General features: G+C 41.9%; 1 protein-coding gene across 25 annotated transcripts in view; it reads right to left on the bottom strand.

Moving 5' to 3' along the window:
- PPFIBP2 (PPFIB scaffold protein 2) overlaps positions 1 to 17080 on the bottom strand; it is a 1093831-nt gene that overhangs the window by 232426 nt on the left and 844325 nt on the right. For all 25 annotated transcript variants that reach the window (XM_086955895.1, XM_086955898.1, XM_086955897.1 and 22 more), the window contains one exon: positions 8793 to 8904. In XM_086955895.1, the coding sequence (XP_086812021.1) occupies positions 8793 to 8904 (112 nt within the window). The remainder of the gene's footprint in view (positions 1 to 8792; positions 8905 to 17080) is intronic.

Raw genomic sequence — 17080 nt, 5'->3', positions numbered from 1 at the left:
AGACTAGGTGCTTACCAATCAACGCTGCAATGCAGCATTGTGATTGGTCAGTGTAGCCTGACTGTGCTTCCTGTTCCTGAAGTCCAAGGAGCAGAGACGAGAGACCCGGCGGCAAGGTGTTTGTTTATTTTTTAACATTTTAAATTTTTTTTACATTGTGCCGCCTCCCCCGCTCACCCCACTAACGACTGTGCCGACCACCACTGTGAAAGAGGCTAAAAGCATCAAGAGATCACTTTTACATACTTTTACATAGAAAAGTTGCAATCTTATGTTAGAATACTTCTTTCAGGTCAGATGGGGCCACATCTATCAGCCTTGATTATTGTGCAACATTTCCTGATAATATACTGTTTTTGTGCTTTTGGTTCAAAGATCCTTAATTGCTCATCTTATATTTTCACACTGTCGACAATGGATGGATAGGATCCAAAGGACACAAAATTACCATGACAGATGCGCTCAATAAGCAATAAATACATACATACATACATACCATTACGTGCCTCCTTTGACCAATTTAGCATCACATAAATGAATGTTTGCCCAGCTTTTATGATAATGTATGGCCCTGATTATGTAACAGGAATGGGGAATAGAAAAAGCTTTGAAGTAATTAAATAAGTTCACTTGAGGCCAAACTGAGATAAGTCATGTTAGCCTGGAGCAACCTGTTTGGATCTCAGACATTGAACTACAGAAATCTACAAATTAATTTTTCAAATAATGGAACCTGTGGTTTAAGTGCTGATCTCACTGGGTGTTGAGAAAGTGGTGGTTTATATAAAGGAGCTGGATCCATCATTATGTTATGATAAAATACATTCAACAGTCAACATGTTATTGTGTTTACTAGTAAATCTACAGATAAGTGACTATATTGATGAATTTGTGCTTAAGTACATCAGAAACCTGAAACTGCTGTACACTTTGGGAGTGCAGTGTGGAAGTTCTGAACATTTCTAGTAAGTCAGGCAAAAAATAAATGAGATCAATGTAAGAGAGGCACAGGAAGTAAAGTAAACAGTCATTATATTTTAATTATGTAAGACTGGAATATATCATAAAATCAATTGCAAATTTCATACCCACACATGAAAGAGAAATTGTCCATATTGCACACTGTACAGGAATTCATAAGTATGGCTGTGTGAAGTGAGGGAAGTGAAAATTATGGACATTGCTTGCCTTTGACATTCCATAACCTAGTTTTCAGGATGTTCAAAAACTAATCTTTCTTCATTGGGGAAAAAAAGGAAAAGGAGCAGGACCTAAAGTGAACTATTTGTTCATCATCCCACAAAGAGTTGTGGCACTTGTCGCTATTAGTGATGCCTCACATACATCAGAACTCATTATTGGTCTTACAACAACAGAGGTAGGACATATGTAAGCCCAGCAGGAGGGCAAATGCTGTAAAACAAGATCAATACACACAATCTAGAATTGTGTAGAAATAAATGTTCCACAAGAAAATAATTCATGTCAGTAAGGCTTGCTTGCAGCAGCACAGAACTTTACACATTTATTTTCTGTGCATGAATCACTTTCAATCACTTTACCAATGCTGGTATTCCCACACTGGATGTACAGTACAAGTTCACCTTGGGGCAAGACAGTATGCCAAGGAACAAATTAGCATTTTTAACAGAAAGATGTGGCCATGGGTAAAACATTTTTCCCTATATCACCACTAGCTTTGGAGGATTTCTGTATTCTATGAGAAGTTGACCTGGCATATGCTGTCCACTATTCTAGTGGGCACCTTGCACCAGTCCAAACGACCCTTATTGATGGTAGGTTTAAAGACAACCTATTTAGAAAGCTATCCTAGTGGTAGCTGTTGAGAGCAGCCTTCAGGCTAAGTCTTGAAGGAATGTAAAGCGACTTGTTTTACCAGTCTATAATCTCATGAATGACCAAATTAAAGGAGAACCACACCAGGTATATATATGAAATGTATGTATTTATTCTAAACACATCCCGCTAGTCTCTTTATGAGGCTAGAGGCAAAAGTACATTCAGTGAACTTATTTAGCACAGTAAATTAGCAGAATATACAGTGAGCCCTAGGGGCGCACCAAACCATATATTAAGTAAGTGGTATAAAAACCACGACTGACATAGATAAAAGGCCTAGAGCCTTTAGAACCAATGGGGCCACCAGGAACCACCCAAGGTAGTGACGCAGGGGACCCACGGGGGACGCTTGCAGTGTCTAAACACAGCTGCGAATCATAATTAACTTCTATGGGGAAGTTGCGGTTGGAATTTTAAAGAAAAAGGACACTTAGAAGAGGACTTGGAGCAAACCCCTTTAGAACTAGGCTGTTCTAGAGTCAATACCCACAGGAGCACCGGAGTGCTCGAGTTACCTCACCCGGGGTAGCCGGGTGCATAGTTGTCTTTTGGTTTCGGGTTTCGGCATCGGTTTCAATGGCGATCTGCTGCAAAGCGCTGTTGCTGACCACGTCGAAAGTGTCCGGGTGGATCCAAGCCTGGATCAAGGATGAGAAGAACCTGAAAGCAGAAGGGGCAGAGTCTGGGTCACTAGCCAGTGACCAGGAAGGTAATGAGCGGATGCCCACCGATGTCGGGTGATTTCAGGTGAAGAAGGTGAAGCTTGACTCTTCAGCCACGGGGACCAGGAGGCATCGACGATGACCAGATGCTGGATTCAAGCTGTCCCATGAAGGATATTGAGTGCTGCAGTGTCGGTTTACGGATGGGACCCAACAAGCCTTGGCAACAGCAAATCACGCAGAAAGCAAATATTGGCTTTGGTGCAGACCAGCAAGGTCTGAGGGACTCACCCTTTGGAGGGGAGTCAGGGCACGTCTGGAGCAATCAGGAAAGGCCAACGAACATAAGAGTTACCTTCGTGGAGACCTACCAGTTGTCGGACCAGGGATGGCGCAGGAGCCTCGAGCGGAAATGCTAGAAGCAGGCCCGCAGTACACTCGCGGAGTGTAGGCCCACAATTTTCGGTGCAGATGGTGCTCGGGGCTTGGACTACAAGTAGCGCAATGCACAACTTCGGGAAAGTTCGGGAAGTCGGTGCACTGGCAAATGTGCACGGTGTCCAGGAGTTCTGGTTCCACGTCACTCGTGAAGGCTGCGGGTCTCTGCTTTTGCTGGGAGCTCATGTCAGCCTCTGTCTAGGTCCTGAGTCACAAATCCGTCGGGATCCGGCGGAAGCCTTGGAAAGATGCTTCTTTGGTGCCTGTTTGAACAGGGGAGTCACTCCTTGAACCCAAGGGAGATTCTTCTGTCTTCTAGTCGCGTAGAATGTCAAAGTTCCAGGATATACGTTGCAGAGTTTCCTCCAGGTGTAATCTGAAATCCTAAGGACTGGGGTCCCATACTTATACTAAGTTAGGGGGTTGGACATACTCTGGGGACCCACCTATGGGAGGGTCTGGGAAGAAGGGTGGTGACACCCATTCCCTTTGTCCAGTTTCGCGCCAGAACAGGGGCTGAGTGCCCCGGCAACTGGTTTTTATTTGGGGTATGCACAGCGTGCCCCCAGTACTGGCTGAAAAGCATTCTCTGAATGCACCCGCACAGCTCCAATACACTAAAGCCTGTCTGGGAGGTGGTTACACCTTCCTGTGACAGGAAACCTATTGTCCAGGCCTCCCCTGCCGGAGTTTCGTCTAGCAGACGGAGGTCAGACCCGTGTCAGTGGCTGTTGCATCCATTTTGTGATGCCAGGGCTCTTTTAAACTATTACCAGTTAGACCAGTGTGTACATGTCCCTCCCTCTAGAAGGGTGGAATTCTACCCCGCCACCAGGACTGGCGAGGGGGGTAGGATTCCAAAGTATTTGACACCAAACATGACAGTTAGCATTTACAGTCAGGTTATAATGCGCTTAAGAGTATTTGGTCTGGCTGCATCACAGAACAGCCTCAGATAATAGATTCCGAAAGCTGCAGAGGGGTGGGCACCCTCTCACACAAAACCAAGCACTCTGCCTTCAGGATTGATAAGGCCTGCCATAGGAGAGACTTATAGGTGTATATGTGTCAGGGATTAAAGGTAGATTATAGGTAATATATATTTTAGTAAGGGGTGCATGCACCACCTTACCCAGGCTGGAGTAGCAGTCCTGTGGTGCCATTTTGGAAGGCTTCCCAGGGGTGGCATAATACATGCTTCAGTCCCTGGTAGGCCTCTGGGGTACCTATGCCCTTAGTACCTAAGGTACCATATACTAGGGACTCACAAGGGTAACCCAGTAACCAATCTGGAGTGTACCTAAAGTACATGCAATTAATTTAGAGAGGAAGCAGCTAGGCTGGGGTCCTGAATAGCAGGGCCCCAGCCAGGCTAAAGTTGAGAAACATTGAAACACCAGCAAAAGTGCGGGTAACCATAGTAAGCAGATCCTACTCTCCTGCATTTTCCTTCCCACCTCACCCTTTCCTTTTCAAGAGGAATCCTGTGACCATTTCCAGGGTGGTCAAGGGTCAGAGACTAGGCTATAAATGTTAACAAACACAAGATTTAAGGACATTCACAGACTCATAAGGCTGTTATTTTTCTCATTATTGTGAAAAACACTACACTTAATGAAGTGCATTACACATGACCAGTACTAAAATGAACTCATCCTCTCGTGCAGGCAATATGCTTAAGAAAGAACATTAAAAAGAATGTATTTTTGATTTACATAACACCTTTCTCTACACTGTCGCTTTTAATTGATAGTTTCCATGGTCTTGCGAGACAAATTATTCCAAGCATTTGGCAAGGTGTTTGCAGTCAGGGACAAACCATGCAAGTTTTCAGAACTTATACATGGAAGAACAGCCTCTTTACAAGAATAAGTCCCTCCAGCCAGGATTATTTTGTGCAGCCAGAATCTTCTCTCATTAAATAATTGCATGTGCTTAGTATATGTATCAAGATGAAGGCCCTTATTTAGAGTTTGGTGGATGGTATCCTCTGTCATAAATGTGGGGGTTGCCCCGGTCGCCAGATTACAGGTGTGATATATCATATGGTACTTGTGATACAGCAGATAGGATAGCCACCATGTTTTGATGGAGTATTCCGTTTGCCCAACTCTTGATAGAGCCCTAAAACACTAACCATGTGTTGGGACACTTACTTCCTACCTTTTGGATCTGATTTACATATGTGTAACTGTACTCAGTTATAGCATGAAAACAAGCAAGTGCAAACATCTTTACACCTGATAGGTATAATTTACAGTGTAAATTTGACCAATTATAGCTATATGGGGGAATTTTTTTAACCTAAGAATTTAGTGACGCACTAAGCCAGGAGGCAAAAATTTGTCAGTGATGTTGACTGATACTGCTGTCTTCTTGGTGCAATGAAAAGGGATTGGACGGTCTCCTAAAGAAATAGAGAATGAGCAAGCTCATACCTTTTTGATCCTACCAGTTATCCTGAAGCATTTGAATGGATGCACAAGTTAAAAAAAGATATGCAAGAGTCCCTTGGAAAGAAGTTAGCAAGCCAGTGAGGCAGAAGATTTGTTTGGAATATAGAACTTAAAGTTTGCTGATCTTCACTTTAGAATATTTGTTGGATCTGGGAGATGTTCCCTTCGCTGACCTAAATTTTGGAACATTTGATTGCTCTGTTATGTTAAAAAGGGCTTATAAACCGTGCAGCTACTCAGCAGAGTGTCCCGGCGCTGATAACTAATATGTTCGTGGCCTGCCTAAGCGGGAGTGGCAGTTTGTTCCATATTCGAGCCACTTGCACTTGAATAGAGCGACCACCATGAAGGAGGGTGCAGGAACTGAGAGCACTCTACGAGAGAGTGAACTCTATTACCTTTCAGGAGGCAAGGCAAAGGTTCTAAGTGAGGCCAGGTCAATTTTTGATGTTTGCCTGAATGACAGCAGTGGTACATCGTTGCTGGGATGGATTTCCAGGTTGTCCTCAAATCGGCCATTATGCAGGCGATATAAACACTTACTGGCTAGTGGGTCTCCTCCTTATATACAGCAAAAACACAGGATCGAATGAGAAAGCCTCTAGTGTCCGAGCCAAGTGGGATGGGGGTGCCCTGATAACAGACTCTGAATAGGCCAGAGCTGTCCAGTATCATAGTAGGCCCTCTAGTTACTCTCGCTTCTGCCTTACACCATTTAAGATCATATATTGGGCTTACCTTACCTGCGAGACACTCAGTAAAATCTATCAGATAAAATTCAATGTATGCCCCAGCTGCCATCAGGAAGACTTTCTTCATATGATTTGGGCATGGTCAGTGATTAGGGAATACTGGGAGAAAGTAGTGGAGGCTGTGTCCCAGGTCCTAGGGAGTGCAGGTTGGCTGCTAGCGGGAATACTGTATTCTAGGCTGGCACTCTGGATGTAAAAAGACTAAGTTCTGCATAAGTTTGTATCCTTCGTATTAGTACTCTCTAAATGCAGAATAATTATTCAAATGATACATCCCCAGGGTCCCTCTCTACAAATGCTTCAGAACGGGTATTAGCTGGAGAGCTGGAAATGAAGATGGTTCACACTGATGAACGACTGCATGCGGATCTCCCAGGTTGACACAGGAAGGTGGATGTGCTTCCTGAAAAATACCCTCATATGCCACATGCATCTCAACCTTCACAGAATACCATATAAATTAGTGAGTGGCCAGATGTGTGGGTAATTAGAAAACTAATTGTGTGTAAGTTTGGGTAATGTTGTCTCCTTGCTTTAACAGATGCTGAATATCTTTAGAGATATTAATGTAAATGTATGTTTTCTCATTTGTCATGTGAAACAAATTCAATAAAATGTATTTAAAAATGTTTGTGTTTCTACAAGTGATAATTTAAAACTTGAGAATAATACTCATTTAGTCATTACTGTATTCTGATTCCGCAAGTTAATAATCCAAAAGGGTTGATCTGGCAAAACCTTCCCACTGAGAATTTTGATTAAAAACATTTTAAGACGTTTCCTGAGGACCTGAAGATTCATGAGTTTGTGCAACTCCCCTCAAAAGAAGAAAACAGCCAACTTGTATCTCTGGAAGGAACTGAGCAGAAAGGTAACAGGTAGGTTAAATGAGGGTTTGCTTGGGAATTAATCCCACTTATAGAGGCTGCTGAGGATTATGTTAGGTAACCATCTTCAAAGAGGTATTTTATCTCATGAAATTAAAAATACTAATCACGAAGGCATTCTGCCTAATTTTACATAATCAGTGCCTTATGAAATCTAAGTAACTGCCTTATAAAATAGACAGGGGTCATTGCCCCAGTGTAACTGGAATAAGTTTCGGTGGTCTGGATTGTCTCCTTATTTAGGTAACTCTACTACCCTGATCCAATGAAAGTAGAAAACAAAGTACCCAAGTATCTTTAATATATGTATGCCCATGCTGCATAGGATGCACTTCGTTCAGAAATTCAGAAACACCTATGTTTGTGCTGCATACCATATACCAACCACACTGCACCGCAGTAGTGGGTGCGTGCCTGTTTATCTTATGGAATTCAATGTTCAACATCGTCCACCGGATAACTGTTAGAGCACATTTTCCTGAACTCATAAGCTCTTTCCTCCTTGCATATTTGCCACTGCATGTCCCATTAAGAGGCATTTCATTGAAAGTGTTCCTCCCTGTGGAGAATACAGGGTCTGGACCACCGACGGTACTACACATGCCCCACAAACCTCGACTGGGAATACAATCAGACTCTTGACAGGTCAGGAATTTCTCATTAACGCAAATATTTCCTAATGGTTTAAGAACTTCCTTGGAAGAAATTACTTACAGAATTTGTGACAACATGACACTCTTTTCTCAGAGTAAAGCAATAACGTGTGCCGTAACTAAATGGGCCTAGAAGTATTTCATTTCTCAGTCTCACACTTGTTGTTTGATCAATTCAAGAAATCAACAATGCACTGTTATTGGTTATATTCATTCCATGGTTATTGGTCCTCAGAATTGATCTGATATCAGTGTTGTTTGAAGGCAGTATATTGGTGCATATACCTAATGTGTATAGTTTGTAATGTTATATAAAGGTCCCATTCTTACTATTTATCTGTGACATCTTCCTTAAGACCAATGCTCAGCGTTTCAAAGACTGACGTGCAAGGCCAATGCAAAATGTTGAAATGCATACTATAAGCATGCGAGGTAAAGTACATGCAATAAAGCCTAGAATGTCAAAATTACACTAGATATCTTAAACACTGCATGTATGTTTTTTTTTACTTCTTAAATCAGTTTTCGCATCATGTTCAAGCTGCAGTTTACCACACTTCAACCTAACTTTTAAGGGTCAACAATTTCATTGTCGGAAAGACCTGTCATAGCAGAGTCAAACCTGTAAGGAAAACAAATATATGTAGAGATCTGTGCGGAAAGTTTTTAAGAAAAGAGTAGAGGAACTCACATATTTATTTTTAAAAAAAGGAAGGAGCACTAATTGAAGCAGCACTGAGTGAGTGACATGTAATTAAAATAGTGGAAGATATCAATATAGAGAGACGCATTGGATTAGAAAACAAATGAAAGTTTTACGAGTGAATTGTAAAGAGAGTGGTCTATTATAAAGATGATCTAATTATTTAGGAATTTCAACCCAAACTGACATTATTCCATGCCTTTATATGGCGGACTTCAGTAATCATAATTAATTGATATAACGAACCTTCGACAGTGGAAGCAAGATGCAGCAGAGTTTTCTTTACTTATCATTGTTGACGAATCTAGAAATGTATACATTTTTGCTACAGCACAAATGCACACTTCTCAGAATTGTTAATTTATCTTTAAGACTTTTTACCTCTTTCTGCATTTTCAATATGCGTTGTAGCACTGCTTGAAATCTGGCCATGCAAGCGTTCAATTTCTGCATCTTTCAAGGCGAGTTGCTCCTGGAGCTGTGCAATTTCAGCCTGTAAAATACAAGAGACATCTTGTCATCTGCAAACCTGAATAAATGGGTATCACCTAAATACCAGAAAAAAGTTTGGGAGAAAGTTTCTTGGAAAGGTGTGATTCATGTAAAACTTGATTAAGCACCAGTATAATAAGGAATCCGGTCAACGGAGGGACCTTTTTGCAAAACAATAAAAAACAAAGCATACAATAACATTAAGCTTCATATGACGAGGTTATGCGAATATTCTTCATAATTGGATCACAAGCAAAAACATTGGAACCCATCCTGTAAGCCACAGCATTCAAATGTCCAAATATTGATTTGCAACATTTTCAATACACCCACATTCACTTCCATTTGCATTAGCCATTTTATTCTAGTGCAGCTTTACAATATTACATCCATCTCTTGTTTTATTCCTGAATATATCTAATTCGGCTGAGGTCCTTGCCTTCACATCTTTAACCCATGAATCAAATGAAAGGCCTGACATGTTCTTCCACACTACTGGTCTATTCTTAGTCAATATCCATGCTGTGCCAATCTACGTAGTGTTTTGTTTTCCCTTCACCCTATTATGTTTAGGATCAGCTTTAGCACTGTAGGGTTTATATCTTTACCAGATTTTCCTATCATTTTTTAAACTTGCTCTGTGACTCTGTCCAGTCACACTAGACTAAAGGTCCTTCATTGGCTTTCAGGAATTAACCAAAGTTCAAGAATGTCTTCATTTATTTTACAAATATTGATGGTGCCAATTTACGCACTATATTCTAATAGATCACTTGAACTTGGAAATCCTATATATTTTGTTCTTGTACAGGCATTGTTTCAATGATTATCATTTCCTATATTTCTCAGGTCAATACCCCATTTGCTTCTGCTCTTTATCAGGTTTGCTTTCCTAGCTATCACTATGGATCAAATTATGGGGGATGCCAGGTCCATTTACTTCTCAGATATGCCACAATCTAAAATTTCACTAACATTCAAGGTATCTCGTAAAAGACAGCTGCCCATCTCTGGCTACTTTCATTATTCAGCTTGGGGTACCCCAAAATATTAACTTGTAAATTTAATATCAATTCAGACATTTCTTAACAATCTGTACATTCAATATGTCGTATGTTTCCTGCATGGCCAATTGTAGTTTTCCTAACTTAGCCTAACTGCACATGTTATAGGCCTCATTTTCTATTTGCACACATTACTTACTACATAAACATCTTGCTTTGTGCCACATTATACTTTCACATGAAACCTACATATTTTCACGTTCAGCTCTTTTCCTGGGATTTAGTCAGAACACCACAGACAAGGTCAAACAACAATGACTGTTGTTATCATTTTTGGCCAGGCACTAGCACCTAGAATTTACACAAAAATGCAGCTTTCATTTATACGCCCACGTGTCCTGTCATATAGACGAGTACATGAGCCCAAAAACACACATGGAACGAGACAAGTTCTGAGACAAGAAAATTCCGTCTGCTGAGATGTAGAACATTCATCTGCGTATGCTAAGGTAGGGGGCCCGCCACTAATCCCAGAGATCTTTGATAGATCATCATTTAGCGTCAGTAGAGGGACCGGGGCAACTCAGTCCTATAAAGACAGGGCTTTTCATGGGATATGGTTTATTAACCATGCTAACAGTATTTCTAGTATGCATTTCTTCCTAATTGTGGCAAGATTACTGCATTTTAGAGCACAATAGTTTAAATAAATATTCTAAACTTCCTTTGTGACCCCTGTTTATCTCATTGTAGACAAGTGTAATATGTGAGAGAGCGAAAGGGTGTGTCCTGTGACCGAGATCCCTGAGTGGGTTGAGAGTGGTGTGTTGTGGGGTGCCAATTCACTTGTTTCTCTGGTAAGGTTAGGAGGGCAAGCGATGCCCTATAGCTAGTTGGACTCGAGCTCATAGAGACTGAGGTGGTATGGTGACTCAGTCCCTACATACTGATGCTCTCTGGTCCCAAACTATGGGCCTTATTACGATGGCGGTCATACGAGCGTCCGACCGCCTTCACTGCGGGATGGAGTCTGTCCAACATGTAGTCTGCAGTTCCACCCGCCAGTTTATGATCCGACCGCTGTGTAGGCAGTCGGAAACTTCTCTTTTTCTATTGTGGCTTGAGCGGCAGCCCTGTAGCACATTGCAACAGATAAAGGAATGTTTTTAAACATCCATGATCGTGTGCTAGGCACCATCTGGTGCCTACCACATGGTGTATGGATGTTTGGGGTGGCACCACATGTGCCTACTTGGCCATATAGTGGTGACCCAAGGGGATGGGGCCCTGCTAGGGGCCGCAAAATTCCCTTTCCAACAGCCATTTCATGGCGGTGGGGCAGCCATGAAAAAGCTGTGGGAAATAGACATGCTATCCCTACGGTGGTGCCTGCCCCATTGTAGGGATTATGGTCCAAAGGTTGTGCCAATGGGCTCCTTGAGCCTGTCAGAGGTGGCAGTCTGTCCCTCCTACTGCTGCAGTCTTACTGACCACATCGTAATGAGGTGGTCGGACAGCTTTCCTGGACCATCACCGTCTGCCTGTCGGTTCCACCAACATCATATTAAAGCCCATGGTTCTCTTCCAGAGCAGAATCTCTCCAACATGGCCCTACCAATGTTTGGTCTGGTACTCACTTGCGGAACCCCAAGGAGTGCTTGGGCACAATATCCTGGCACCTTTTCCCAGACACATCTGTGATGTTAGGAATTCTCCTCCACAGTTTTTAGAAAGTACCTAGTGCTGCTGTTTTTTCAAGATTGAGTATTATAAGGTTTTACGCCCAGATTGTGCTACATTTTAAATTCTTTTGGTTAAGTTATGACTCAATACTTTGCTATTGCTGTTAATTGCCCCTGGGGGGTAACATAGCATTTACTGCAACATGGCAATCCTAGTGCTGGAGCTGCCGTTAGTTTTGTGATTGAAGCGGACGCAGCGTTCCGCTCTGAAGTTTTTTTTACTTGTGGGCCATATTCAGAGCGGTTGATGCTAATAATAATACTTTTCATGAATACACTACACCACAAGTTCCTAATGCTTATCGACCATATGGACTTAAAGAAATTCCTTTTACCATCTGGAGCGCCAGAATATGTTTAATGATGCCCTTCCCCACGCGCTTGGCACTATCCACATAGGCCCCTTACGTATTAATGGGGCCACATGGTAGGCACTAGCGGGCTATACCCCGTATCCAGATTTGGCTAATTTAAATCTAGTGCAGACTTGTGCTTTATACAATGTTCTGGTTGTCTTATATAGGACGCATGACTCAATTCATTGCACATGCCTTGCTGGCTGGAACAGCTAGAGTTACCCTGAAGGTACAACCTCAAGTGCTTGCAGCTCATGTTATAAGTCTTGTAACTGTTCATTCAGTTATGGGAAAACGACCAACAAATCATGAAGAAATACCATTTTGGATTGCCTCAAAAACAGAACAACTTCAAGCTGCGTTTCCCCTTACAGAACCACATGACAAGCACAGAATGTAACTATGTGCTTACCCAAAGACCTGGTTACCCCACTAGCAGACTGCAATACCTGGGTGACTATTTCTGCCACTGTTTACACCCTTTGTCATGTCACTCCCTATCGAAAGTCCTCAAAATATATACAGAATAAGCATGGCGCAGGTCCTGGCCTTGATTTGGGGATGAACATTTTCAGGAATTTTCCCAGCGTCTTTGAAATGATTCTCTCTAATGTTAAAGATGAAGCAGCTTCTTTGGCTATATGCCAGCGACTTGCTAAGGTGGTAGTAGCCGACTACGAACGCGAGTTGCCGGTCAGTATTGCTAATGTATATATGTCTTTAGGAAGTAATAGTTTGGGAACTGAACCTTCAGTAGCACCACTTGGCAAACCTAGTTCCGACAAAGATACCAAAGCCAACTGTGAGTTTCCTAAGAAACCATGGGACAGATCAAAAACCACAATGACAGAAAAGTACACCACGTGGAGGTTCTCCCCCTCAGAGTCCTCTGAAAGGCGATGAGATTTTCTTGATCACACTAAAGTTAAGACTCCTGACAGGAAAGAGAATCCAGATCCCGTTATTCTTGTTCCTTTCAGGACTCGTCTGACCATCAGTACAACAGAGGAGGGCAATCTGATCACAGACAAGAAGAGTAAGTGAAACTGAAAAGGGAGACAATGCTAGTCTGACGTGAAGATAAAAAAAAAAGGATAGGCCTCCTCCTTATAAAGCCCCTTTTCAGAAAAAGAAAGTTGCAGCCTTAACAACTAATTATGCCGCAAACTGCGAGAACATTCCTCCTGAACAGGAGTTGGGCGGTGACTCTCCTCGACAGCGCAGCAGAAGTAACCATAGTACACCGGAATCTCTGGTAGCTAAAGCAACTGAAACATTTGTTACAATTGAAACCGCGAACACCCGTATAGCCCCACGGACCGGCTTTAAGACTTAAATATTGAAATTGAATGCAACGTTAAACGTACCATTAAAGTTGTATTTTGGGACACTTAAACTACGTCTTATGACATTCTTTTGGCAGAGGTCAACTGGCCCCCACCATTTGTTCTTGCATGACCCCAGGGGGAGAATGTCATGCTCTATTCTTTCTTGCATCTTGTCCCTGACAAAGTCAAACAAGCTTATGCATCTGCGTGGTCCCTTGTACTGGCCCCACGCTTTATCATAATCATACTGGTTGGGATAAGGATTCTCCTTATCACATTATTCCTACAAGGTCCACACCTCAGGTACAACCACAGCATCCTATTAAACAGGATGCTAAGGCAACCGATAAAGAAATTCTGTCCCAACTGGATTACCAGAGAGTCATTAAATCCTGGGTGTCTCAGATGAATAATCCTCTTTTTCCTGTTCTGAAACCAGATCATACCTATTGCATTGCCTTAGATTATAGACATGTAAACAGTCATACATGCACATTTGTTGTACAAATTACCCATAGCACTGCACTTAATATTAATTTCGTTCATAAAAAATATAAAACCACTTTGGATATTTCCATTGTTTTTTTCAGTCACAATTTGGTGCCAGAGAGCCGTGACTGGTCCGCTTTTAGCGCACTGGGATTCCGGATGCGCTACTCCCAACTTCTGATGGACTATAAGAACAGCCTGAAAGTTTTTGCAGCAAGAATTAGGTTGATTCTTCATGAAATTGACCCTGATACTCTGTCCTACGTAACATGATATCTACTTGATGGATGACGATTTAAACCCCCATTTAGTGAGAGTGGATCGCATTATATTGCGCTTTGCAAACCTGGGTTACAAATTCAACCTAAAAAAAAAAAATCATACATTGCTTTTCTCAGTGTCCTTTTCTTAGGATATGAATTTATGAATGAGGGGAAAAGTCTTGCCCCTCATTTTCTGGAAACATGTGCTAAATTGCAGGCCCCAAGTAGACTGAAAGGATTACAGTGTCTGCTGAGATTTTTTTATTTTGCCAGGACTCATATACCTTATGCATAACATATTAAGCCTCTTTATGCCTTGATACGCCCCAACTTTCCGCTTCTTACTGGACGTCGGAACGTACTGACACACTCAAATCTTTACAGTCTTGAAACACGCAATTTACATACTCGTGTCACTTCTAAGAATTTAGTCACCCGAATTTTGCTTGATGCAAATAGATTTACGTATGTCACCTTCAACAAAGGTGACAGTACTGACCGCTTATAAATTGCATTTATATTCATCTGTGGAAAAGCATTTTGCTTCTACAGAAAAAAATTCGAACTGCTGTTCAAATGGCCATCCTAAAGGAATGGCCACTTGCTCAAGGTAAATGAATTATTGTTGTTTCTCCTGTCGTAGAGGCTGTCGTGATAGTCATCGTCCCTAATGCAAAAAACCTCCACTCTCGCTAGATTCAATGGGCTACTTCTTAAACAGCTGTGGATGTAGACTTCGTCTTTGACCTTTCTTTGCAAACTCAATAATTTTTGCAATATTTACATGTTTGTCCTTTGCCTTCCTCGATTCTGTCTATTGAGCAATACAAGACCATCATTTATTCTGATGGTTCCGCTCAACCTGCTATAGGTCCTGAGCAGCATGCGCAATCGTTCTTGGTACTATTTCTGATGGGGTCTTTCACCGTCAAACTACTCACACACAGTCTCTTGGGGTCTGCACTGTGCAGTTGGCTGAACTGAAGGCTTTACTTCTTGCATTTAAACATAAGGATCCTAAATTCCCCACACTTATTGTGTGTGATTCGTATTATTGTGTACAGTCCTTTAATGACAAATTGCATTTTTGGCGACAAAATGACTTCATAGATTCCATGGGTAGCACAATCAAGCACAAGTTGCTTTGGGTTATAATGGCAAATCTTAAGCATAGGTTGCCATAAACTCATGTTATACATACATTAAGTCATCAACGTGAGGGAGCACAAGAGTAGGGAATTCTCTGGCTGATGAAGTGGCCAAATCTGCAGTAGCCACACCAAAAACTGCAGATATAACGCGCTTGAGTTGACAATAATATTTTGGTAGCTATAAATGCATTTAAGAGCAGCACCTCTTTATCGCAGAGCTTTCCTTCTAAATGTTCCTAACATATAAATGACAGAATATTCCTTTTGCTACTGTTTCTGGTGTTGGTGATCATGTAATTCCCAACGCAGACCGCAGACATTACTTAATTGTTGCGGCACATGAAGGTGTAGCTTCTGCTCATGCCGGTGTGGCCGTCACCATTTCGCTTTTACATCAAAGATACTGGTCACAGAGTTTGTATCAACAAGCCAGAAAATATGTTTTATGTTGTGATATAGGTCAGCAGATTAAAAGTTCTAATGTGTCTCATACATCGCAGACAAAGCTCTTTATCTCTAAGCAGCCTTTCGGCTGCATTTATTTAGATAATTGTGGCCCTTTGATTTCAGGTACTGCATTCAAATATATTTTGGTTGCAGTCAATTTTTGCTCAAGATTGCTCTGGGTTTGGCCACAATGCTAGGCTAACGCTCAAACTGTTATTAAAGACTTACAAGTCTTATCAGGACTAATGCCTGTGGCACATTCCACTAAGACCAAAGTCCAGCTATCGCTTCTACAGTGTACCCTGATTCGATGAAGTCCATGGGTGTGCAAGAGCATGGTTCTTCTCCATATAGATCCGAAAGTAATTCTGTTGTGGAGAGAATGAACAGAGACTTAAAGCAATCCTTAAGGGCTAGGGTACTAGGTACAGGGCGTGATTGGTTGCACCACCTGTATGGGGTTCAACAAGTATTAAATAAACTCCCTAAAAGATCTCTGGGTGGACAGACTGCCTACAAAGTACTTTTTAGCATCAAGAGGTATATTCTTAACCTTGACAGACCAGACGTTGTGGCAGCTGCCACAACATTTGACTTAGATAACCACTGTGCTCTCTTACAGACGCTACAAGAGGTACGCAAAGCTAACTCATGAGACCATTTGTCTGCATCTAATCTTTGGCTGCTGATGTCCCTTTTCCAGTTTCTGGCTGGATTCCAAAAGTTGGGAATCAGATTCAGGAAAAGGTGGTCATCAAAAAAGAATTCAGACCAACGTTCTGTGCTCCTGTTCCTGTCTTTGGACTACAAAGTACATGAACTGTGGTTTTGCCACTACTCCCGGGTTACAAAGGCAAACACTTATTCTCCATCCTAAATACCAAACCACACCATGTGGCCGATACTTCATAGTATGCCACGGAAATAGTTGCTCTTTTTCGGAAGACTTTTCTTTGCAGCCTGTGAGCACCATCGGTTGGGGGAGGCCGATTCCTCTGCTGACAATTTCCCTGACACAATACCTGTTTCTACTTTCATTTATGATAGATGTCACTTATAATGATCCACCATTGGTGAATTCATCTGAGTTGGTCCTACTGTTGAGTCCCAAACTCCCGTTTTTCAGCTGAGTATCTCTGGGTGCTATATGGATCAAGATGATTTTTATTCTGACAGTTTATCTGTTTTGCATCCCCATCCAGCACAGATTTGTCTCTTTATTTCATGGTTAAAATGTAGTTATCTAGTCCCTGCTTGGATATATGTCTGGATCATACTTTTCTTGTTTTGTTTTATTTATGTTAATGTGGATTTGTTTTTTTCCTATTAGTCAATGGCCATTACCTCCCAGAACGTTCTGCTACAGAAATGGTCGATGGGGTGTTAGCCCTCCCATT

This window comes from Lissotriton vulgaris, chromosome 2_1, assembly GCF_964263255.1.
Source record: "Lissotriton vulgaris chromosome 2_1, aLisVul1.2, whole genome shotgun sequence".
NCBI lineage: Eukaryota > Metazoa > Chordata > Amphibia > Caudata > Salamandridae > Lissotriton > Lissotriton vulgaris.
Note: the sequence above shows the minus strand (reverse complement) of the source record. Positions and strands in the feature narration are given on the sequence as shown.